The sequence below is a fragment of the Callithrix jacchus genome, chromosome 11 (genome assembly GCF_049354715.1).
Source record: "Callithrix jacchus isolate 240 chromosome 11, calJac240_pri, whole genome shotgun sequence".
Classification (NCBI taxonomy): Eukaryota; Metazoa; Chordata; class Mammalia; order Primates; family Cebidae; genus Callithrix; species Callithrix jacchus.
Genome location: NC_133512.1, coordinates 12687623 through 12714393, shown reverse-complemented (window position 1 = coordinate 12714393; position 26771 = coordinate 12687623). Strand labels below are relative to the sequence as shown.

Sequence of the window (26771 nt, the reverse complement as noted above, 5' to 3'; positions counted from 1 at the left end):
CAAAAAAAAAAAAAAATTCCCTTTTTAAAAAAAATAAATTTAGAGACAGGGTCTCCCTCTGTTGCCCAGGATGGAGCACAGTGGCATGATCACAGCTCACTGTAACCTCGAATTCCTGGGCTTCAGTGATCCTCCTACCTCAGCCTGTGGAGCAGCTGGAACTATAGACATGTGCCACCACAACTGGTTAAATTTTAAAAAAACAATTCCTAAGTGTCACTAATACTTAAAGGGAAAGCTTGTTTACAGGAGCCCAGTGGAAACAGACTACCTTTTGGTAATAAGCACCCAAGATTCAAGATTAGGAACAAAGCCAAATTCATAGTGAGGAAAAGCAATGTTGGCTGGGAACTGCCTTCGAGCTGAATGCCTTGCTCATGCCATCTCCTTTCAATTTCCCAACCACCTACAGATGAGGCACAGGAGCTTAGAAACACTGGGACCCACTTTTTTATTACTATACTATAAACTACACTGCCTTCCCAATTCCTTCAGGAGGCTGGCTGCTGTCCTTGAAAATCAAGGAATGGTTATCAAACCTATGAATATTCAGTGGCCCAAAATAGGATAAAGAAATTCTTTCACAAGGCATGACTTGGCCGGGCACGGTGGCTCATGCCTGTAATCCCAGCACTTCAGGAGGACAAGATGGGTGGATTATTTGAGGCCAGGGGTTTTCAAGACCAGCCTGGCCAATAAGGTAAAATCCCATCTCTACTAAAACTACAAAAATTAGTCAGGCGTGGTGACATGCACCTGTAGCCCCAGCTATTCAGGAGGCTGAGGCATGAGAATTGCTTGAACCCAGGAGGCAGAGGTTGCAATGATTTGAGATCCTGCCTCTGCACTCCAGTCTGGGTGACAGAAGGACTCTGTCTCAAACAAAACTAAACAAACGAACAAAACCAAGGCATGACTTACATCAGCAATCAGGTGGAGGAAAGTTTAGAAAATGCCCTCATATGTAATACAGAGAAGTTAGAAACAAACAGGGAAAAAAATAGGAACATAATGATCTAACAGGCCATTCATACAGAAATTACATGACGTGACTTTAAGGCATGTTACATATGAAATATCCTCTCTGGACAGTTGGATGGAGGAGCTTCCTGAGGTCCTGCTCTTCTCCACACATGCTCTTTCTTTCTTCTTTCTTCAGAGGATTCATCCTGAAGCAGCCTTTGGGGAGATGCTGGAGAGTCACACACATGATTTCTCACATCCTTGTAGGGTTAAGCGTGGTGTCTACTGCTGAACGCCAATCCAGGGACCATGGCTTCTGCTGGGGCCATGCTGAATCCGATGCAGATGTGGTGGTTGGTGCAGCGCTCCAGCTGCCTGCCTGCCTGCTGACTCCTCAGGACGCACACACTTACCTGGTGACCAGTCAGGAACAGGCCAGCACACCAAGATGAGGCAGACCCACGGCCCTGGGAGCCTTACCTTATGTACACTTTTGGGGTTTTCCAGCCAAGCACAGTACATCTCCTCCACATAGTTTGAACTAGTCCCACTGAGAAAGGGCTCAGCAGCAACCGGTGCAGAATAGCACCGAATCTGTTGAAATGTCCTAGCTGCTGCTGGTCTGTTTTGTGAAAATGTCTTAACAGTCTGGGAGGCCGTCAATGGCCTCAGCTTAGTAGCACAAGTCCTTAAATGAAACATTTTTGTCCTGAAGTTTTTCACAACTGCCTGTGTAAAAAAACACAAGAAAGAAAGGTTTTAAAAAAGAGCATTTAGGAGATAAGGCTACTAGATCCTGATACCCTAGAGAAAGTATAATTTTTTTAAAAAGCTACTGAGAAAAAACAAAAACAAAACAAAACAAAACGTGTTCAACTCTAATTGCTGAGGAAAGACCCTGGCCTGTAAATGCATTCCCAACAGTGCTACCTGCTCAGTGCCGCCAGTTCATGTGCCTGGGAGCACAGCAGAGTCGTGACTGCGTGAAACTGACATACACTCTTGGACCTACTAACGAAGGATACCTGTGCTAGCCCAGGGAACGTTCGTGCAGTTAGATACTACCATCTTCACCTAAAAATTAAAATCTGCCGAAGCGGGTGGATCACGAGGTCAAGGGATCAAGACCATTCTGGCCAACACGGTGAAACCTCATCTCTACTAAAAATACAAAAATTAGCTGGGCCATGGGTGGCCCACATGTGTAGTCCCAGCTACTCAGGAGGCTGTGGCAGGAGAATCGCTTGAACCCGGAAGGCAGAGGTTGCAGTGAACTGAGATTGTGCCACTGCACTCCGGCCTGGCGACAGAGCAAGACTCTGGCTTAAAATAAAATAAAATAAAATAAATCTAGTTTAAGAGCTAAGACAATGATAAACAAGTAATGTTCTTTAAATGTAAGTATTTTATATATAAAACAATTAGAAAAAAGGCAACAAGGATTAATTAATTTAGAATTATGATTAGGATTAATTGCAGAATAAGAAAAACATTTTCTTTTTCTTTTTTTTTTTTTTAGACGGAGTTTCGCTCTTGTTACCCAGACTGCAGTGCAATGACACGATCTCGGCTCACCGCAACCTCTGCCTCCTGGGTTCAGGCAATTCTCCTGCCTCAGTCTCCTGAGCAGCTGGGATTACAGGCACGCACCACTGTGCCCAGCTAATTATTGTATTTTTAGTAGAGACGGGGTTTCACCTTGTTGACCAGAATGGTCTCGATATCTTGACCTCGTGAACCACCTGCCTCGGCCTCCCAAAGTGCTGGGATTATAAGCGTGAAGAAATACATTTTCTAACCCATCCAGAAACTGAGTACCTGCTATACTTGAGATATTATGGAAAACACAAAGAAATTAGAAAAATAATTTCCTTACTCTCAATTTACCCTTGAGCAGAGGAAAAACAATATTAAAAATATTGCAGAGAGGCCGGGCGCGGTGGCTCAAGCCTGAAATCCCAGCACTTTGGGAGGCCGAGGCGGGTGGATCACGAGATCAAGAGATCGAGACCATCCTGGTCAACATGGTGAAACCCCGTCTCTACTAAACATACAAAAAATTAGCTGGGCATGGTGGCACGTGCCTGTAATCCCAGCTACTCAGGAGGCTGGGGCAGGAGAATTGCTTGAACCCGGGAGGCGGAGGTTGCGGTGAGCCGAGATTGCGCCATTGCACTCCAGCCTGGGTAACAAAAGCGAAACTCCGTCTCAAAAAAAAAAAAAAATAATTGCAGAGGAAACACTGAATACTTGAGAGGTGCAGAATATGCCAGCAGACCCTCTGAGAGGACTGGCTCCTTCCAGGTGGGTGTGTCTCAGGGCAGAAGAACATGGATGGGAAGGAGGGAAGAGGAGGCACTACATGTGGAAGAACCCATAGGAGGAAACACAGAGACGGGAAGGGCCAGAATCTCACAGTACTAGGAAGAATAAGAAGAAGCCACAGAGGGGCCTTGTACAGTGTCCTGCCCGCCACCTCCTGCACTCAGCCCCCTTTCATAAGCCATGGGGAGCCAGATGTGAGCAAAGGAGACATGGGTGGGCTCCGCAAAGATTGAAAAGAGCACACAGAACAGCTGTTGAATAATGCCTGCCTACCCTGGACCCTTCATGGTGAGTAACTCCACACATCTGACTCATGTATAAACCCACAGGCTCCCTATAAAGCAGGCACCAGCTCTTTCACTTCACAGATAGCTTCAGTTTCCATTCCCTTACATGTTATCCAAGGTCACAGGCTACTAGCAGCAGAGTCAGGATCCAAGGGGAAAGTTCCACAAGGACACTGCCTGTGGGAAAAAAAAGGTGCTTGCTGGCCTATATGGTTGCTCATGAATTTGTCTCAAAGCAGGTGCCCTGCTTGTAAAATTGGTACTATACCCCATGTCCACACCTACTCAAAGGAAATCCAAGCTCTAAAACATAGTGTGAATTACCCAGAAACAAATGTTACATAAAAATATCTTCTATATTATTTACTGGAACTTCTTCTTGGTCCAAATATGCTCAGAATACACCTAAGGGACACATTCACCTCTGGCCTGCTCCACTGAGAAGAGATAGGTCAGCAAGAGGAAACAGCAGAACAGGTTCTTTAAAAACAAACTGAACAACAAACAAAAATCTGCTGCTTACAAATGCAAGGCAAACAAGCAATATATTCTGGATGTAGTTAGGGACGCAATCTTTATCTCTGGGTTTTCTTTTACTTCAGAAATCAGAAGTTTTAAGTTAATTCAGTCGTTCTTCCTACCTCCAACTACAATCCAAGTTTTTCTACCGATATATTTAAGGCAGGCAAAGAGCCCCAACAATGAGAGCAAAAATACTACTTTTGCTTTGTTTTATGCTACTTTTAAAAAAAAATTCTCAGGCTGAAAGGAAAATGTTCATTTTTTCCCTTTAATGTCATTATTTAAGCAGCATTAAATACCCTATTGCCTCTGAGTTGGCTTTTCTTCCAGAAAACTATTACATCACCTCATTAATTATCAGTATTCAGTTGCTGCAACAGCCCAATTAACAGGCACTGAACTGACAACCGTAAAATATCAATTTCATCTGTTCTTCCCAAAGTGGCCCCTTCAATATGACCCTGCTGAAGTAAGTCACGACATTTTGCTATATGCAGTCACTGAATCTGACAAATAGTTAAGTGCTGCTCAGCAGAGCTGCCAGGACAGCTAGAGACTTTTTTTTTTTTTTGAGATGGAGTTATCACTCTGTTGCCCAGGCTGGAGGGCGGTGGTTTGATTTCGGCTCACTGCAACCCCTGCCTCCCAGGTTCAAGCAATTCCCCTGCCTCAGCCTCCTGAGTAGCTGGGATTACAGGCACGCGCCACCACACCCAGCTAATTTTTACATTTTTAGTAGAGATAGGGTTTCACTATGTTGGCCAGGCTGGTTTCAAACTCCTGACCTCGTGATCTGCCCACCTCAGCCTCCCAAAGTGCTGGGATTACAGGCGTGAGCCACCATGCCCTGCCCGGCTGAGATTTTTAAACTTCCCTTAAGATGACTCATGGGAAGAGCTGCCCTTCAGCAGATGGCTCAACATCCCCAACTCCACCCAGCTGTTTGCTGTCCACACTCTGACAGACCCACAGAGCCAACACTAACGCACATTTCCAATTCTGGTAAATACCCGTTCTTCACCTTTCTCTCTTATATAAAAATCACATAAGAAGATACTAAAGGCTAAGCACAGTGGCTCATGCCTGTAATGCCAGCACTTTGGGGTGCCAAGGCTTAAGGATTGCCTGAGGCCAGGAATTTGAGACCAGGCTGGGCAATACAGTGAAACGCCATCTCCACAAAAAATTTACAAGCTATCAGGGTGTGGTGGCACATATTTGTAGTTCCAGCTACCTAGGATGCTGAGGTGGGAGTATCGCCTGAGCCCACGAGGCCAAGGTTTAGGGAGCTATGATCGTGCCACTTCACTCCAGCCTGGGTGACAGAGCGAGTCCCTACCTCCGAAAAAACAAAAAACAAACAATATATTAAATACAAAAAGAAGGAAAACTGCCAGCCAGTCAACATTAGATCTTCAAATCAACCTAGAATTCTGTAACTGATACGAAATCAACTTTAAGAATAGTATGTTATTTGACTGAGACAGACAATTGTTTAAACACTTTGTGAAAGCTCTGGGTTGTTTGAAATATCCAAGTGTTTTGATTTTTGGTTTAAAACAGGGATGTCCAATCTTTTGGCTTCCCTGGGCCACACTGGAAGAATTGTCTTGGGCCACACATAAAATACACTAACACTAATGACAGCTGATGAGCTTTAAAAAAGAAAAAATTGCGTCTGGGCGCAGTGGCTCATGCCTGTAATCCCAGCACTTTGGGAGGCCAAGGCGGGTGGATCACCTGAGGTTGGGAGTTCGAGACCAGCCTGACCAACATGGAGAAACCTCGTCTCTACTAAAAATACAAAATTAGCCGGGTGTGGTGGCGTATACCTATAATCCCAGCTACTTGGGAGGCTGAGGCAGAATCACTGGAACCCGGGAGACAGAGGTTGCAGTGAGCTGAGATCGTGCCATTGTACTCCAGCCTGAGCAACAAGAGCAAAACTCCATTTCAAAAAAAAAACAAAACAAACTTTTGTGCTTCAAAGAACTTATTAAGAAAGAAATGATATAGATGGGAGAAAATATTTGCAATTATCTGATAATTTTTTATATATTCAAACTGAATATATAAAGAACTCTTATAACTCAACAGTAAAAAGACAATCCAATCAAAAAAACAGGCAAAGGATTTGAATAATTTCTCCAAAGATAATATATAAATAGCCAATAAACACATAAAGTTACCATATGACTCAGCAATTCCACTCCTAGAGGTATAATCAAGAGAGCTGGGTGAGTTAGCTCTCGCCTGTAATCCCAGCACTTTGGGAGACCCAGATGGGTGGATCAGGAGGTCAGGAGATCAAGACCATCCTGGCTAACACGGTGAAACTTGTCTCTACTAAAAAAATTTTTTAAATTAGCCAGGTGTGCTGGCATGCTCCTGTAGTCCCAACTACTCAGTAGGCTGAGGCAGGAGAATCACTTGAACCCAGGAATTGAAGGTTGTGGTGAGCTGAGATTACGCCACTGCACTCCTTGCACTCCAGCCTGGGCAAAAGAGCAAGACTCCGTCTCAAAAAAAAGAAAGAAAAAGAAATAATATAAATGGGAGAAAATATCTGTAATTATCTGATAAGGAACTTAAATACAGAATATATACAGAACTCTTATAACTCAACAGTAAAAAGACAACCCAATCAAAAAAAGGCAAAGGATCTGAATAGACATGTCTCCAAAGAATACATACAAATAGCCAATAAACACATAAAGTTACCATATGACTCATCAATTCCACTCCTAGATGTATCATCAAGAGAAATGAAAACATATGTCTACAAAAAAACTTGTACACAAAAAAAACATAAAAATGCTCACAGCAGCATTATTGATAAAAGCCAAACAGTACAAATAACTCAAATGTCCATCCCTGAAGAACGGATAAGCAAAATGTGGTATAACTACAGAATGTAACAGCATTCTGCAATGAAAACTATAAAGTGCTGATGCATGTTCCAACCTGGAGGAATCTTGAAAACATTATGCTCAGTAAAAAAAGCAGATGCAAAAGACCACATAGTATGGACCTATTCCTCTGCTCTCACATAACAATCAACACAGAAGATTTCTGTGGGGGGAGTTCCCCACACATTTAGTCACAGAAGAATAAGTAATTCAATTACTTACCCCACACAAGAATAAGTAATTCAATTCTGATGCTATCTACCTGGAGACAGCATCAGATACCACAGGTCAAGGGCTCAATCCCACAAAGCTGTCCCCTACTTCCGATGTCAATCACAAGTTGTCATACTTGTGCTTCTGGCCAACCAGCTAGAAACTGGAGATCCGACGACCCCCTCCTTTGGTTCAATCAATTTCTAAGAACTCAGGGGAACACTTACTTACATCTACTGTTTTTTCCAAAGAATATTACACAGAATATGGCTTAAAAGCTGCATAGGTCAAGGTGCAGGAAGGGGTACAGAGCTTCCATAGTCTTCCCAGGCATGCCGTCCTCTGGGACTCTCCACATGTTCAGCTATCCAGAAGCTCTCCAAACCCCAACCCCTTGAGCCTTTTATGGAGACTTCATTGGATATGCATGACTGAAGCATAGATAACCATGTAGACATGTGATCAGACGAAAAGGGTATAATCTAATACCAACAGACCGCGTGGGGAAACCCAGCCAGGCCTGCTTGTTCAGATGCTTCTCGGTCTCTCTGTGCGGGAATTCCTTCCTGCCGGCGTGAGGCAGTACTCTAGAAGTGGGCATCTAATGACCTACAATCAGACAAGGTAGGTCAGAGAATTGCTTTATGGCCTGCTCCAAGACAGTATTCTCAGTGGAGAATACTAGAGTACATTTTTAGTGTACTGACCTGCTTCTGGGGCCTAAAGCACCCCAACTTTATAAAGAAAGACTGTCTTTCACCGTTATCACTCTGAAGCTGTTTGGAAGCTACTTCAGGAACCAAGGAGAAATACTTTAACAAAATATATGCTTACCCTTTTAGTCACTTAGGAAATAACAAGAGCTATGGGAGCTATAACCAGAAATCATAGACAAAAACCTACATAATAATATCACATTCCAGAGTAGACAAATCTATACAGAGAGAAAGTAGATCAGTGGTAGCCTGGGGCTGGGGCAGAGGAATGAGGGGAGGATAAGGAGTGACTCAATGGATACAGGGCTTTCTTTTTGGGAGGGGAGGATGAAAAGGCTCTAAAACTAGATTGTGCTGATGATGTCACAACCCTCTAACATACTGAAAAACATTCACCTTACAATTTAAATGAGTGAACTGTATGGCATTTGAATTACATCTCAATGAAGTTATTTTTTTAATGTGTAAGAAAAAATTTAAGTGAACTTATCACTGTAAACAAAAATGATACAAGTTGTAATCCATTTTCAAGATGCAAGAATAAACACATACTTTTGGGAAAAATAAGACGTAAAGAGAAAACAATTAAAAACCAAAGGAAAATTTGTTTTTAAGTGTTAAATGCCCTGCCCTTAGGAAATGATATACTTAAATAGGATTCTGTCTGAAATATGAAGCCTTTGAGGTCTGTGTCTCCAATGTCCCCAGATGGGCAGGAGGCACCCTATCCCAGGGCACACAGAATGAGAGAAATAAACCGACTACTGACACCTATCAATATATGTTGGCTAGGCAGAGAGGTAATTAAAAAGGCAAGACCTAGCAAAAACAGTCTGCTGTTTCGCAGCAAATGAGTCTTTGAGGGAAAAAACCATGCATCATTACCTAATCCTTACACCCTATGTGTGCTATCTGGCAACCATTTTAAAGGACAACTCATCCACTTTCTTTTTTTCAATTTCAGACTTAATTCTTCTGATGAATCATGAGCACAATGCTTGCTACAGGCCAATGGCTGTTATCTCATGCCTGCAATTATTTTTGTTTTAGTAGTAATACAAAAAAACTGATGTACAAAAGAAAAAAAAAAACTGATGTACAGACAGAGTACAGATATCACTTCTCCCTTATTGGCTGAGAATCTCAAAGAATTTAATATCTTTCACTAGTGACATACCATTACACATAAGCTGAGGGACAGGGACGTAGTGAGGATTACTTTCAAACTGCAAAGCTTTTTTTTCATTGCTAGATGGAAACAAGTGTGGAGCATGCAGGTACGGAGCCTGCGTGACACCAAGTCACTGTGTGAGCTTTCCGGGCCATCAAGTGGAGACAGTAATTACTCCTAACTTCCTCATAATGTCTTTTTGTAATTATAACACAAATATGAAAGCACTTTGAAAACTTGAAGGTGTATTTATGACTAAAGAAATGGCCGGGCATGGTGGCTCACGCCTGAAATCCCAACACTTTGGGAGGCTGAGGTGGGCAGATCACCTGAGATCAGGAGTTTGAGACCAGCCTGGCCAACATGGTGAAACCCCGCCTCTACTAAAAACACAAAAAATTAGCTGTGCCTGTAGTCCCAGCTACTTGGGAGGCTGATGTGGGAGAATTGCTTGAACTGGGGGAGGTGGAGGCTATAGTGACCCAAGATTGTGCCAGTGCACTCCTGCCTGGGCAACAGAGTGAGACTCCAACTAAAAAAAAAAAAAAAAAAAAAAAAAAAAGCAAAGAAAATTATCACTAGCCAGGAAAAAAAAGCCAAACTAGTGATATAAAAAGTTCAAGTTCCCAAGATATTTAAACCTAAACATAGCTAATTTGGAGTGGCGGTCAACTGGTAACTTCCAAAACATTAGTAGGCTGTCTGAATTGTTTAGCGCAGAAGCCTATTTAGCTCACCAATCATGGGCTGTCACTACCGGTAGGGACTGTCACCTCCCTGGTCAGATCTCTGAATACGCTTCAGTATGCAGGGCTGAAGACTGTTCTGTTCCTTCCCTCAGATGTGGCCCCACAGCATTAGAGGTGCCCATGCCTGACGTGGTATAAACAGGTTGCCTGCGGAGAGTGTAGATAGTCACTTTTAAAAGGTATTGATAGGCTGGGCGCAGTGGCTCACGCCTCTAACCTCAGCACTTTGGGTGGCTAAGGCAGGAGGATCATGAGGTCAGAAGTTCGAGACCAGCCTGGACAACATGGTGAAACCCCATCTCTACTAAAAACACAAAAAATTAGCCGGTGTGGTAGTGCGTGCCTATAATCCCATCTACTTGGTAGGCTGAGGCAGGAGCATCACTTGAACCCAGGAGGCAGAAGTTGTGGTGAGTGGAGACTACACCACTGCACTCCAGCCTGGACGACAGAGCAAGACTCTGTCTCAAAAAAATAAACATAAAAATAAAAATAAAAGGTATTGATAGAGCGCAAATTATTAAATCTTAATGGAAAGCAGGGCAATTTTTCAACATTTCATTAAAGCATATATAAGAAATCTGTTTCCTGATACATATAGCTAAAAACAGGAGGCATTACATTTAAGACAAAACAAGATTCTGAAAGGTGGACGGAAGGAAGCAGACTGGCTAGGAACCACAGGACCCAAAGAAAGAGCACTGAGTTCTCTTTTTTTGTTTTCAGTCAGGATCTCCCTGTGTTGCCCTGGCTGGAGTGCAGTGGCATGATTTCAACTTACTGCAGCCTCAACCTCCTGGGCTCAAGTGATTCTCCCATCTCAGTCCCCCAGGTAGCTGAGACTACTACAGGCACATATCACTACGCCTGGCTAATTTTTGTAGAGACAGTTTCACCATGTTGGCCAGGCTGGCCTCAAACTACTGTCCTCAAGCGACTCTCGGACTCTCAGGTGCTGGGATTATAGGTATGAGGCACCACATCTGGCCAAGCACTGAGTTCTTGATTTTCTTTTGCTTCATATGTCTCAGACACCAGGTACTGCAGAAGCCTATAACCCAGAAACGCCAACAGGTACAGACAAAGAAAACTACAAAGAGAAACCTGTTCTCTCTAGCCAAAGGACCAGGAAAAGAGCAGCAAGATGGAAAATGTTTAAAGTTTTAAACAACAATTGCTCTACTGCAGCCAAACTCCACAGGAAACATACTTACTCCACTCAGTTGATAGAGAATAGAGCCAGGGACTTTCATCCCCACCTGGTGAATAATGACCCCTCCTCAACTCACTTCCTGATAAATCAGTGGAGACCAGGTAGGGAGTCTGGATTTTAATCCCATCCAGCTGTAATGAAGCAGCACCCCTCCCTTCCCAGGCAGGGTGATATCACCAAGGCTTAATGGGGAACTCTTACACCCATTAGGTGCAATAACAAGGAGCCCCTCCCCTCCAGGCACCCCACCCAGCAACAGTGAGGCGGCAACCCCTCCCTGCCCCAGCAGAGGAAGCTTGCATTGCTCAGAGATTTAAACAAGATCAAGAGTCTCATAACACAACACCCAGAATGTCCAGGTTGCAAATCAAAGATCACTCTTTATATCAAGGACCAGGACAATCTTGGCCGGGAGTGGTGACTCACACATGTAATCCCAGCACTTTGAGAGGCTGAGGCGGGAGGCTCACTTGAGGTCAGGAATTCAAGACCAGCCTGGCCAACATGGTGAAACCTCGTCTCTATAAAAATACAAAAACTAGCCGGGCATGGTGACACATGCCTGGAATCCCAGCTACTTGGGAGGCTGAGGCAGGAGAACTGCTTGAACCCGGAAGGTTGCAATGAGCCGAGACTGCACCACTGCACTCTAGCCTGGGCGACAGAGTGAGACTTCCATCTTAAAAAAAAAAGTTTCAGCAAAGATACAGAGAATAGACATTTCAGAACTGAAAAATGCACTAAGCAAAACAAAAAAACTTAAAGCATGCATTAAATGGCAGAATAAGGAAGACAGAGGAAATCAGTGAACTTGAAGACAGAACAGGGCCTCAGGGAAATGTGGGACTATAAGAAAAAATCTAATATTGATGTCACTGGAGTACCAGATGAAGGCAGAGGGAGGGGCTAGAAAAGCATTCAAAGAAATAATGGCTACAAATCTCCCAAATTTGGCAAAAGGCATAAATTTACAGATTTACGCAGCTGAGAGAGAACCCCATACAGCATGAACTCAAATAAATGCACAAGACACATCATAAACAAATTTTGAAAACTGAATACAAAGAAAAAATCTTGAAGGCAGCCAGAGACAGAAACGGTGCATTATATACAAGAAAAAAGGCCTGTAATCCCAGCACTTTGGGAGGCTGAAGTGAAAAAAATCACTTGTGCCTAGGAGTTTGAGACCAGCCTGGGGAACATAGCAAGACCCTATCTCTACAAAATTAAAATTTTAAAAACATAGACAGGGCCGGGCACACCCAGCACTTTTGGAGGCCAAGATGGGCGGATCACCTGAGGTCAGGAGCTCAACACCAGCCTGACCAATATGGAGAAACCCCATTTCTACTAAAAGTACAAAATTAGCTGGGCACGGTGGCGCACGCCTGTAATTCCAGCTACTCAGGAGGCTAAGGCAGGAAAATTGCTTGAACCCAGGAGGCGGAGGTTGTGCTGAGCCGAGATTGTGCCATTGCACTCCAGCCTGGGCAACAAGAGCAAAACTCTGTCTCAAAACAAACAAAAACAAAAAACAAAAACATAGCCAGGTGGCCTGGCCCAGTGGCTCACCCCTGTTATCCCAGCACTTTGGGAAGCTGATGCGGACAGATCACTTGAGGTCAGGAGTTCGAGACCAGCCTGGCCAACATGGTGAAACTCTATCTCTATTAAAAATTTTTAAAAATTAGCCAGGTGTGGTGGTGGGCACCTGTAGTTGCAGTTACTCAGGAGGCTGAGGTGGGAAAATGATGTGAATCTGGGAGGTGGAGGTTGCAATGAGTCAAGATCACAACACTGCATTCCAGCCTGGGTGACAGAGTGAGGCTCTATCTCAAAAAACAAAAACAAAACAAAACAAATAGCCAGGTATGGTGGCATGTGCCTGTAGTCCCAGCTACTCAGGAGGCTGAGGTGGGAGTATTGCTTGAACCTGGGAGGTAGAGGCTGCAGTGAGCTGTGATCATGCAATGGTACTCTAGCCTGGGTGACAGAGGAAGACCCTGTCCCCAAAATAATAAATAAATATAATAAAGAAAGGCAAAAGAACTAGATTAGCTAAAACAATTTTGAAAAAGAAGTGGGAGAAATCAATCTATCTGATTTTGAGGCTTCTTATGAGCTACAATAATAAAAACTCTGGGCATTGGTGATGGGATAGACACAAACATCAGTGCAGTGTAACAGAGAACTCAGAAACAGTCACACAAGTACAGCCAAGTGATTTTTGACAAAAGTGCAAAAGCAATTCAATGGAGGAAAAACAGTCCTGCAACCAAACGGTGTTGGTTAGATATCCCCACAAAAAACAAAAAACACTCAAATTTCATAGCACATACAGGAATTAACTCCAAATAAATCATAGATTTAAATGTAAAACTTAAAAATTTTAGAGAAATTCCTGGGCGAAGTGGCTCACCTAACACTTTGGGAAGCCAAGGTGGGAGGACTGCTTGACCCCAGGAGTTTGAAACCACTCTGTGCAACATGGCAAAACCCGTCTCTATAAAAAATACAAAAATTAGCCAGGCAGGGTACAGGCATCTGTAGCCTTCGCTACTGTGAGGATCACCTGAACCCAGGAGGCTGAGACTGGGGTTAGCTGTGATCGTGCCGCTGCATTCCAGCCTGGGGTGATAATAAGATCATGTCTCAAAAAAAAAAAAAAAAAAAAAAAATGTAGAAAAGTACATAGGATAAAATCTTCAGAAATTTGGACTAGGCAAATAGTTCTTAGACGTGACACCAAAAGCAATCTAATAAAAGACAAAATTGGTAAACCAGATCTGATCAAAATTATAAACTTTGGGGCTACAAAAAACTTGTTATGATGAAAAGGGCGGGGAGAAGTGGCTCATGCCTGTAATCCTAGCACTTTGGGAGGCAGAGGTGGGCGGATCTCCTGATGTCAGGAGTTTGAGACCAGCCTAGCCAACATGTCAAAAACCCCATCTCTACTAAGAATACAAAAAATATCTGGGTGTGGTGGCACATGCCTGTAATCCCAGCTGCTCTGGAAGCTGAAGCAGAATTGCCTGAGCCAGGAGACAAGGTTGCAGTGAGCCGAGATCCACTGCATTTCAGCCTGGGTGACAGTGGGAAACTCTGTCTCTAGGAGAAAATATCTGCAAACTACGTATCTCCAACAAATCACTGGTATCTAGAATACATTGGGAATTCTCAGAACTCAACAGTTAACAAAAACCGAACAATCTAATTAGAAAATAGACAAAAGATATAAACAGACATTTCACCCAAGAGAATACAGGGGCCTGGTGGCTCATGCCTGTAATCCTAGCACTTTGGGAGGCCAAGACAGGAGGATCACTTGATCCCAGGAGTTCCAGACCAGCCTGGGCAACATAGCAAGATCCCATCTCTATCAAAAAAAAAAGAGAACAGACAGATGGCAAATAAGCACCTGAAAAGATGTTCAACATCATTAGCCATCAGAAAGATGCAAATTACAACCACAAAGAGACATTACTACACATCTATTAGTACAGTCACTCTAGAAAACAGTTTGGCTATTTGTTTAATAACTAAGCATGTGCTACGACTTAGTGATTGTATTCCTGGGCATTTATCTTGGAGGAATGTCAATTTTTTTTTGAGACGGAGTTTCGCTCTTGTTACCCAGGCTGGAGTGCAATCTCGGCTCCCCGCAACCTCCGCCTCCTGGGTTCAGGCAATTCTCCTGCCTCAGCCTCCCGAGTAGCTGGGATTACAGGCATGCTAATTTTTTGTATCTTTAGTAGAGACGGGGTTTCACCATGTTGACCAGGATGATCTCGATCTCTTGACCTCGTGATCCACCCGCCTCGGCCTCCCAAAGTGCCGGGATTACAGGCATGAGCCACCGTGCCCGGCCCGAGAAATGTCAATTTATGTTCACATAAAAACCTGTACATGAGGCCGGGCGCAGTGGCTCACGCCTGTAATCCCGGATTCAATAAGAAGGAATAAAGTACTTTTTCTTTTTGAGACCCGTTCTTACTCTATCACTCAGGCTGGAGTGCAGTGGCGCGATCTCGGCAGCCTCCACAGCCCAGGCTCAAATGATCCTCCCACCTCAGCTTCCTGAGTAGCTGGGATTACAGCAACTCACCACTGCACCTGACTAAGTTTTTTTTTGGTAGAGACAAGGTCTCACTATGTTCCTCAGACTGGTCTCAAACTCCTGGGCTCAACCACTCTGCCCACCTCAGCCTCCCATAGCACTGGGATTACAGGCATGAGTACCAGGCCAAGGAATCAAATACTGATATACACAACAACCTGGATGATTCTCCGGAAAAGTAAGCTGAGTGGAAAATGCCAAAAGGCTCCTTCTATTTGGCATGATTTCCTGTATTTGGCATTCTTGACTTGCCAAAATTAGGGAAATGGAGAACAGATTCGTGGCTGCCAGGAGTTCAGGGATTGGGGGTGGGAGGAATGTGGGTGTGGCTTTTCTTATAAAAGCAACAGAAAGGATCTTTGTGATAATGGAAATATTTTGTATCTTGAGTTTTATTAATGTCAACATCTGGTTGTGATATTTACTACAGTTTTGCACAAGGTTAGAGAAGTGGGTAATGGAACACAGGATCGCTGTACTATTTATGACTGCATAGAATAAAATGTTATGTATAATTTCTTAAAATTTTACAATTCTCCAAACGAATTTCTCAATAATTTGGACAATGATCTCAAAATAAAAATTACTTAAAAATCTAAAAAGTAGATGATACTGTATTTTTTTCCTTTTTTTGAGGCGGAGTCTCGCTGTCACCCAGGCTGGAGTGTAGTGGCATGATCTCTGCTCATTGCAACCTCCACCTCCTGGGTTCAAGAGCTTCTCCCTCCTCAGCCTCCCAAGTAGCTGGTACAGGTTTCTACCATGTTGGCCAGGCTGGTCTCAAACTCCTAACCTCAGGTGATCGACCTGCCTCAGCCTCCCAATGTGCTGGGATTACAGGCATGAGCTATCGCGCCTGGCCCTTTTTTTTTTTGGAGGCAGTGTCTCACTGTGTCACCCAGGCTGGAGTGCAGAGGTGCAACAGTGGCTCACTGCAGCCTGAACTTCCCCTGGCTCAGGCAATCCTCTCACCTCAGCCTCCTGAATAGTTGGGACTACAGGTATATGTAGTATAAGCCATCATACCCAGAGAATTTTATTTTTTTGTAGACGCAGGGTCTCACTTTGGTTGCTCAAGCTGGTCTCCTTGAACTCCTGAGCTCAAGGGATCCTCCTTCCACACCCTTCCAAAGCGCTGGGATTACAAACGTAAGCCATCATGACTGGATGAAATTGTACACGTCAAATGGGTGAATTGTATAATATGTGAATCATATCTCAATAAAGCTGTTATTTAAAGGGAAAGAGTAATTGAAATGTGAAAAGTGCACTTAAAAATAAATGAGGGGCCGGGCTCGGTGGCTCACGCCTGTAATCCCAGCACTTTGGGAGGCAGAGACAGGCGGATCACGAGTTTGAGAATAGCCCGGTCAACATGGTTAAACCCCGTCTCTACTAAAAATACAAAAATTAGCCGGGGTGGGTGGGGTGGGGGGTGGTGGTGCCTGTAATCCCAGCTACTCTGGTGGCTGAGGCAGAATCACTTGAACCCAGCAGAGGTTGCAGTGAGCCGAGATAGCCCCACAGCACTCCAGCCTTGGCGACAAATGGAGACTCAATCTCAAACAAAACAACAAAAAATGAACATACGCTGATCTTTATTCAACTTTCCAAGATCCAATGCTGATCTTTATTCAACTTTCCAAGATCTAGTCTTCAGCTAAATTACAAAACTACAACAGTGTTATATACTCTCCTTTCAGGCAGGTCTACATGGCAAGTAAGGTTTGACTGTCGCAACTAGTAATGCCTTACAATAAAAGGCTTTATCCCATGCTACCCATGCTAAAGCCAGCTGTTCAGAGCAGTGTACCTGGAAATCAGCCTCAAAGTACGGACTGCAAGACAAGGCACAAAGAAACCCTAACACGGAGTCCTCTGTTCAAAGGGACGGCAGGTGGGACGCACCCTGGTCGGGGCGAAGGCACTGCAAGTTTTCCATTAAATCTCAGTAGATTACAATTCATATTCACGTCTAATACATTTTCGAGGCAAAACGGTGTTTCTACGGGAAATACGCTCCATCTCGGTCAATCTGCTCGACCCAACTTTGGGGAGCAGGTGTGGGGAGGACGCCAAGGTCTTCCCAGTAATCCAAACAGGCAGTCCCACCCCCGGCCACCCGGTGGCTAGACGCTCCGACGCGACTCGAGCAGGCCACACTGTCTTTCGGACAAAGCGACGCGGTCCTCACAGGCGGGAAGGAGAGTGCGTCCCGGTCGGGAAGGACGCCGCCGAAGAGCAGCCTACCCACGTGACACCCGCGGCGACCTTGGGGTCACCCTTGCGGACGCACCGCCCTCTCCCTCACATCCGCCGCCGCGCCCGCCCCCCGCTCGCCCACCGCCAATGGAGCGTCGCTCCGCGCCCCGCGCGACCTCGGAGCGCGCCCCTACCCGCCAATCTCCGCCCGCCGGGCGGGACCCGCGGCACCATTGACTGCCACGGCCGTCCATCAGGTTCCGTCCCTCCCACTACCCTCCGCAGCCCCACTCCATCCAGCTCCACTCCCCTGTCACCGCGGCGCCCGCAGAAGCAAGGGCGCGGCGGCCTCGCCCTTTACCGCGATCTCCAACCCCGGGCCACCAAGCACCGCGCCTCCCGGCATTGAGCAGGGCGCGGCGACAGCGCATGGTTACCTGTCTGCAGCTCAGCTCCACCCGAATGAGGCGCCGACACCCCACTCCGGGGCTCCAAACTCTCGGCCCCGCCCCGGCGTATGGCGTCAACACGTAGCCCTCCCCTGGAGAAGAAGGCCCTCCTCTCCCGCAGTGGACAGATTGGTGACGTCACAGAGCGGCGCCCGGTGTCAAGGCGCCGACCGCGCAATTGCAGAAGCCAGGGCCGGTCCACTGGAGAGATAAGATTGAGTCTGTGGACTTCCGGCGGCTTCTACGATCCTAAGTAATTTCGATAAGTAAGATATCTCTAGCGCCTAGTAGGAACCTATCAAGAGATAGTTGGGTTGATGTGAAACTTATCAGCGTACAAAAATAAACAATTTGATTACAGAATCTCCCATTTTTGAGCTTGCCCTGTGTCAGGCTTTGTGACAAGCGCTTCACCGGCACTATCGTGTAACAACCTGTGAGATAGGTGTTCCTATACCCAGTCTAGAAATGACAGTAGGCAGTGCTGAGGTCTTGCCCGGGTTCTCCTGACTCCAGAGCCACCTATCAAAAATAAAGGGCAGCTAATTAACCTGTCACAACCTGTTGATTGTAAGATGCTCCTATTTTAAAGAGAATTTGGGGAAAGGCCGGGCGCAGTGGCTGACGCTTGTAATCCCAGCACTTTGGGAGGCCAAAGCGGGCAGATCACTTGAGGTCAGAAGTTCGAGAACAGCCTGGCCAACAGGGCGAAACCTTGTCTCAACCAAAAGTTTTAAAAAGCCAGGCGTGGTGGTGGACGCCTGTCATCCCAGCTACTCGGGCGGCTGAGGCAGGAGAATCGCTTGAACCCGGGAGGCAGAGTTTGAGCCGAGATCGTGCCACTGCATTCCAGCCTGGGTGACAAAGTGAGAATCAGTATCAAAAAAAAAAAAAAAAAAAAGAAAGAAAAAAAATCGGGAAAAATTATCTTAGAATTAATTAAATATGGCAAATTAGATTCAATAACACATTGAGAAAGTCCTTTGCACTTCTTCACCCTTCATTACAGCCAGGCGAAAACCTCATTTCATATCATGTCTTTAACTTCACTTTTTCTTCTTTCCTTTTTTGACAGAGAGAGATCAGACCTTAGGCTCAAAGCTTTCAGTGGGCAGTAATAGTATATAAAGCTAGACCTTAAACTGCTTTGTATTCATGATTTTGGACAGTTTTATCTTTGTTGTTTGTGGCAAGTAGTACTGATTTTCTTTACGTTAAAAAAGGTTTTCTAATAAATGGTTCTGTTTAAAGAAAATGTTAACTGTTATAGATACTGTATATATAGGAAGGTGGCATCCAAATGACTGACATTAGGGAAACACTGTTCCAGACTGTCTTGAAATGTGGTAGAACAGCAGATATTGGAGTGACAAGGGATGGCAATCCATCAAGCACAATAGTTCCATGTAGGACACAAATATCTCAATCTGGGCCAGTATTCAGACCAAGGCAATGCCACCCACAGGCGGGTATGATATAGACTTAGAGCAATTATGAAAGGGAAAAAGCAAAGAGGTGTTTTTTTCATTGTTTTTTAAAGGTGGAAGTATAAGTGCTTATTAGAGAACAAAGTTAGGCTAATGTATGCAACAGGATTTAGAGACTGGAAGAAGGTGAAGAGATCAAGGAACAAACTTCAGTATTCTTTTTCCTTTTTTAAAAATAAATTATGGTGAAAATGTATGTATTAAAAATTTGCAGTTGGCTCCAGTGGCTCACACCTGTAATCCCAGCACTTTGGGAGGTGGAGGCGGGAGGATCGCTTGAGCTCAGGAGTTCCAGATCAGCCTGGGCAACAGGACAAGATCTCATCTCTATGAAAAATCAAGAAAATTAGCTGGGTAAGCCAGACTCAGTGGCTCACGCCTGTAATCCTAGCACTTTGGGAGGCTGAGGCAGGCGGATCACCTGAGGTCAGGAGTTTGAGACCAGCCTGACCAATATGGTGAAATCGTCTTTAAAAAATTAAAAAAAAGAAAATTAGCTGGGTATAGTGGCACTCACCTGTAGTCTCAGCTAATTGGGAGGCTGAGGCAGGAGGATCTCTTGAGCCTGAGAGATCAAGGCTGCAGTGAGCTATGATTGTGCCACTGTACTCCAGCATGGGCCAGGGAGCAAGATGCTGTCTTTATTATTATTATTTAAAATGCCATTTTAACCATTTTTAAGTGTATAATTTAGTGGGATTAATTGCATTCACAATATTATACAACCATCACCACTCTATTTCCAAAACGTTTTCATCACCCGAAACAGAAACTCTGTAACCGTTAAGCAGTAACTTCCTATTTCCCCCTCTTCTCCTGTCCTTCCCCTCTCCTTTGGTAACCTCTATTATGCTATCTCTATAACTTTGACTACTCAGTTACATTATGTGAGTGGAATCATACTGTATTTGTCCTTTCGTGTCTGCCTTATTTCATTTAGCATGATGTTGTCAAGGTTTACCCATGTTGTAGCATGGGTCAGAACTTAAATTCTTTCCTTTTCATTCTTTTGAAACAGGATCTTGCTCGGATTCAGGTTGGAGTGCAGTGGCACGATCTCAGCTCACTGCACCCTCCACCTCCTGGGTTCAAGTGATTCTCATGCCTTAGCCTCCTAAGTAGCTGGGACTACAGGCATGCTTTACCACTCCTGGCTAATTTTTTTTCTTTTTCTTTTTTTGTTTGAGTCGGTGTTTCACTCTTGTTGCCCAGGCTGGAGTACAGTGGCACCATATTGGCTCATTGCAACCTCCGTCTTCCAGGTACAAGCAGTTCTCCTGCCTCAGCCTCCCAAGTAGCTGGGATTACAGGCGCCTGCCACTACGCCCAGCTAATTTTTTGTATTTTTAGTAGAGACGGGGTTTCATCATGTTGGCCAGGCTGGTCTTGAACTCCTGACCTCAAGTGATCTGCCGACCTCAAGTGATCTGCCCACCTCAACCTCCCAAAGTGCTAGGATTACAGGGGTGAGCCACCATGCCTGACCAGAGCTTCATTTCTTTTCATGGCTGGATAATATTTCATCGTATGTATATACCACATTTTGTTTGTTCGTTCATCTATTGATGGACACTTGGGTGTTTTCTGCTTTTTTGCTATTTTGAATAATGTTGCAGTGAACATTGGCTTATAAATATTTGAGCCCATCGTGTTACCAAGCAATGGACTTACTGCTAGACACACATAGAAGCCAATACTATGTCATGAGTTTTTGAGAAAAGGCTTCATTGTAAGATTGACCAGCAGGGAAACCAGAGGCAACACTCAAATTTGTCTTCCCAAGATGGATCTGGGGACAGGTTTTATAGGCAGAAAGCAATTATGAGGGACATGGGAAAATACAACAAGGCATGATCTGTTTGGGTCATGCAAAGAGGCAATGCTGGATCTTTGGCTTTTAAGTTCATACTGCAGCAAAACAGGGTGCCCCTTGCTTCCTAATTTGGTGTCCATTCCTCCATTTGAGTGCTTAAGTCCTGCCTGTGGTTGCCTTTTGTGTTCCCACCAACACCAGGGTCAGCGATCAGGCACACTTGGTTCATCTGAGCATGCTCAGGTTACATGACTTACTACCTGGGGATCTATTGTAACTGAAAACCAACTTATCATTTTGTTACTGATAAAAGCTGAAACAGGCTGTGCGAGGTGGCTCACGCCTGAAATCCCAGCACTTCGGGAGGCTGAGGCAGGTGGATCGCCTGAGGTCAGGAGTTGAAGACCAACCTGGCTAACATGGTGAAACCCTGTCTCTACTAAAAATACAAAAAAATTAGCCAGGCATGGTGGCAGGTGCCTGTAATCCCAGCTACTAGGAAGGCTGAGGGAGACAAATCGCTTGAACCCGGGAGCCGGAGGTTGCAGTGAGCCAAGACTGTGCCATTGCACTCCAGCCTGGGCAACAATAACGAAACTCCATCTCAAAAAAAAAAAAAGTTGAACCAGATTGAACTGGTTCTATGGTTACTACACCTGTTTATAATTATGTTGCCTGTTTACCTGGGAGTGTAATTGCTGGGTTATATGGGAATTCTGTCTGGCTTTTCAGGAAGTGATAAACTCCCACAGTGACTGCATCTTTTTTTTTTTTTTTTTTTTTTTTGACACAAGGTGTCAGGTTGGAGTGCAGTGGTGCAATCACAGCTCACTGCAGCCTCAACCTCTGGGGCTCAAGTGATCCTCTCAGCTTACCCTCCTAAGTAGTTGGGACAATGGGCATGCACCACCATGCTAGGCTAATTTTTTATATTTTTTGTAGAGACAGGCTCTTGCTGTGTTGCCAGGCTGGTCTAGAATTCCTGGCCTCAAGTGATCCTTCTGCTTCAGCCTCCCATAGCGTTGAGATTATAGGTGTGTCTCTATTTTTTTTTAATGTCTCTATTTTTTTAAAAAATTATTATTGGTCAGCCGTGCTGCCTCACTTCTGTAATCCCAGCACTTTCAAAGGCCAAAGTGAAAGGATTGTCAGCCTGAACAACATAGCAAGACTTTGTCTCTACCAAAAAAAAAAAAAAAATTAGGAGTGGTGACACATGCTTGTAGTCTTCCCTGTTTGGAACACTGGGTCCGTAGGATTGCTTGAGCCTAGGAGCTTGAAGTTGCAGTGAGCTATGATCATGCCACAGTACTCCAGCCTGGGCACAGAGCAAGACCCTATTCCCCCACCTCCCCACTTTCCCCCAAAAAAACATTTGGCAAGGCATAGTGGCTCATGCCTGTAATCCCACGACTTTGGGAGGCTGAGTCAGAAGGATTGCTTGAGGCTAGGAGTTCAAGATCATCTGGGCAACATAGCAAGACCCTGTCTCTAAAAAAAATCATTACAGCCAGCTATAATAAATAGGTATGAGGTGGCATCTCATTGTGGTTTAGAAATTATTTATTTTTGGAGAATGATCCGAGTTGGCTGATCTATAACAGCTCGGGATTGCAGCTCTCAGTCAAAGCGCAGAGAACTAGAGGACGCCATACCTTTAGACAAATTCTGGTCGCTCATGGAGCAGAAGATCCAAAGGGGAGGAACCACACGGGTCCCCAGCACGACTCCTGAGACTGGCACAGCGGCTGTGATGGCACCTCAGTGCGGCAGCTCTCGGCGCAGAGTGCCCCTTTTGACTGAGGTTTGGAGCCCGGGGAAGGCAGAGTCGCCCATTACGGACACAAGAAGGAAGCCAGACAGGAGAATCCTGGGCAGAAAAGCACCATCAGTCTTAACGCCGCCGTTCTGGCCCTGGGAACTAACAACTTGGACGTCCACTCAAGAGACCTAATCTGAAAGTTGGAAATTTCAAAGACGACAGGAGGATAAATTTAGAATGATGGGAAGAAACCAGCGTAAAAAGGCTGAGAATACTCAAAATCAGAATGCCTCTCCCTCTAAAGATGATCACAGTTTCACATCAACAATGGAACAAGGCTTGATGGAGGACGAGCACATCCCAATGACAGAATCACTCTTCAAGGAATGGATAATAAGAAACTTCTGTGAGTCAAAAGAACATGTTGTAGCCCAACGTAAAGAAACTAGGAACTTTGAAAAAAGGTTTGATGAAATCCTATTGAGAATAGACAACTTAGAGAGGAGTATGAGTGAATTAATGGAACTGAAGAATACAATACAGGAACTCCGAGAAGTATGCACAGGTTTAAACACTCGAATTGTTCAAGCAGAAGAAAGGATAACAGAGGTCAAAGTTCAACTTAATGAAAGAAAACAAGAAGACAAGATTAGAGATAAAAGGATAAAAAGGATGAGCAAAGTCTCCAAGAAATGTGGGACTATGTGAAAAGACCAAATTTACATTTGATAGGTGTACCTGAATGTGATGGAGAGAATGAATCCAAGCTGGAAAATACTCTTCAGGATACTATTCAGGAAAATTTTCCTAAACTAGCGAAGCAGGTCAATATTCAACCCCAGGTAATACAGAGAACACCACAAAGATATTCCTCAAGAAGAGCAACCCCAAGGCACATAATAGTTAGATTCACCAGGGTTGAAACGAAGGAGAAAATACTAAGGGCAGCCAGAGAGAAAGGTCAGGTTACCCACAAAGGCAAGCATATCAGACTTACAGCAGATCTCTCAGCAGAAACTCTACAAGCCAGAAGAGAGTGGGGGCCAATATTCAACATCCTCAAAGAACAGAACCTTCAGCCCAGAATTTCATATCCAGCCAAACTAAGCTTCACAACTGAAGGAAAAATAAAATCTTTTATGAACAAGCAAGTACTCAGAGATTTTATTACCACCAGGCCTGCTTTACAAGAGCTTCTGAAAGAGGCATTACACACAGAAAGAAACAACCAGTATTAGCCTTACTAAAAATACACCAAAAAGTAAAGAGCACCAACATAAAGAAGAATTTTCATCAACGAATGGATAAAACAGCCAGATAACATCAAATGGCAGTAACCCTAAATTTAAATCGACTAAATCCCTCAATCAAAAGACACAGCCCAAACCCAATGGCATGTTACATCCAGACCTGTTTCACATGCAAGGATACACAAAGACTCAAAACAAAGGAATGGAGAAAGATTTACCAACCAAATGGAGAGCAAAAATAAATAAATAAATAAATAAAAAGCAGGAGTTGCAATTCCCGTAGAGGATAAAATAGATTTTAAAGCAACAAAGATATAGTGGTAAAAGGATCAATACAACAACAAGAGCTAACGATCCTAACACCCAGATACACAGAGACTTAGATTCAACGAGACAGAAAATTAATAAGGATATCAAGGACTCGAACTCAGATCCGGAACAAGTAAACTTAATAAATATTTATAGAGCTCTCCACTTCAAATACATAAAATATACATTCTTGTCAATACCACATCACACCTACTCATAGGTTTAAATGAAACATTGATTGGCCATTATTAATACCCATTTTTTTTTCAGAATAAAGCAATATTTCCGTTCACCCTCCCTCTCTCTCTTCCTCTTTCTTTCTCTCCTTTACTCATTTTTTTTTTCTTTCCTTCTCTCAAAAAAAGAAATCAACTTGTAAACCTCTAGATCCAGGTCGGCAATGTCTCTCTCATTGCTTGAATTCCTTCCTTCCCTTCCTTCCCTCCCTCCCTCCCTCCCTCCCTCCCTCCCTCCCTCCCTCCCTCCCTCCCTTCCTCCCTTCCTTCCTTCATCCCTTCCTTCCTCCCTCCCTTCCTCCTTCCCTCCCTTCCTGCCTTCCTCCATTCCTCCTTCCCTCCCTTAAAAAAAAAATTATTTATTTTTTAGAGATGGGGTCTCAGTTTGTCACCCAGTCTGGAGTGCATGAGCACAATCAGGGATCAGTACAACCTTGAACTCCTGGGCTGGGACTGCAAGTGTGGGCCTTCGTGCATAGCTCATTGTGGTTTTGACTTGCATTTCCCTAATGGCTAATGATGTTGAGCATATTTTCATGTGCTTCTTGTCCATTTGTATATTTTCTTTTTTGGGGGGGGGCAGGGAATCAAAGACACGCTAATCCTCTTATCCATTTGTATATTTTCTTTAGAGAACTGTCTAATTGAGTCATTTGCCCATTTTTAAGTTGGGTTGTTTTCTTGTTGAGTTATAGGAGTTCTTTTTTTTTTTTTTTTAAAGACGGGGTCTCACCATGTTGGTCAGGCTGGTCTTGAACTCCCGACCTCAGGTGATCTGCCCACTTTGGCCTCCAAAGTGCTTGGATTACAGGCAGGAGCCACGGTGCCTGGCGAGTTCTTTACATATTCTGGATATTAAATCTAATCAGATATATGATTTGTAGATTTTTCTTCCATTTTGTAGGTTTTCATTTCTCTTTTTGTTTGTTTGCTTGCTCGTTTTGAGACGGGGTCTTTCTCTGTTACCTAGGCTGGAGTGCAGCGGCACACGATCCTGGCTCACTACAGACCTGACCTCCTAGGCTCAAGTAATCCTCTTGCCTCAGTCTCTTGAGTAGCTGGGACCATACCACAGATGCACACTACCACACCCAACTAATATTATTATTTTTTTTAGAGACAGGGTCTTGCTTTGTTGCCCTAGCTGGTCTTGAACTCCTGGCCTCAAGAGATCTTCCCACCTCAGCCTCTCAAATGTGCCGGGGCCTCGCTTTTTATCTCTTGACGATGTCCTTTGATGTACAAAAGTTTCTAATTTTTTGTTGTTGTTCCTGAGGAGTTTATCTGGGTTGTCTTGGGGGTGGAGAGGACTCCACACCTAGAGAAGGTGTTGGGTCTCTTAGCAAAGCATGGCTCCTGCTGTTATGGCAGGGCTAGTGGGGCAGAAGGAAATTGACAGTGAAGTGGTGAAATTGATCACTGACTGGGGGCACTTTCTGATGCAGTCTCCTCCATCTTCCTCATCTGGATGGAATGTGCTTGGCATTCTGTCAACAGGTGGTGGTGTCCACCAGGTTAGGGCCCATGTTCCCAGGTTTTGGTTGCCACTTGGAGGATAGTGCAGCCAGATGTCCAAATTCTTCACCCGAAGAGGAAGAGTTCTCCAACACCTGCCCACTGGAGACAGTTTCCGCTGAAACTGTCTTCAGCTAAGATACAAAGTACCAGAGGCTCAAAGATTCACATGAGGTATAGGGTTGGCTTGTGGCTTCTGGAGATGGTCAGGCAGCACTCCACCAGCTTGTGTTCTTACCGTGTGCCCCAGGCCTTCCTTGCTTCTCTTAGTGCTAGCCACCACTCACAAAAGGTTGAAAGTTTTTATTTTTATTTATTTTTGATACGGAGTTTTGCTCGTTACCCAGGCTGGAGTGCAATGGCGCGATCTCAGCTCACCGCAACCTCCGCCTCTTGGGTTCAGGTAATTCTCCTGCCTCAGCCTCCTGAGTAGCTGGGATTACAGGCGAACGCCACCAGGCCCAGCTCATTTTTTGTATTTTTAGTAGAGACGGGGTTTCACCATGTTGACCAGGATGGTCTCGATCTTTTGACCTTGACCTCGTGATCTACCCGCCTCA

The 26771-nt window shown here is 44.5% G+C and overlaps 1 protein-coding gene across 17 annotated transcripts in view; it reads right to left on the bottom strand.

The window, feature by feature from the left end:
• OGDH (oxoglutarate dehydrogenase) overlaps positions 1–26771 on the bottom strand; it is a 117333-nt gene that overhangs the window by 78687 nt on the left and 11875 nt on the right. For 5 of the 17 annotated variants that reach the window (XR_013523856.1, XM_009002130.5, XM_002751389.7 and 2 more), the window contains exons 1-2: positions 17828–17854; positions 1444–1692 (exon numbers count right to left, since the gene is read on the bottom strand). Coding sequence is in view for 15 of the 17 variants with exons in the window: in XM_009002130.5 (XP_009000378.1) it covers positions 1444–1665 (222 nt within the window). In the remaining 2 variants the exon portion in view is untranslated. Of the gene's footprint in view, positions 1–1443; positions 1693–7450; positions 7598–11069; positions 11215–17001; positions 17432–17827; positions 17855–26771 lie in introns of those variants that run through there. The other 12 variants (XR_013523855.1, XM_054237044.2, XM_054237046.2 and 9 more) reach the window with 4 other exon arrangements.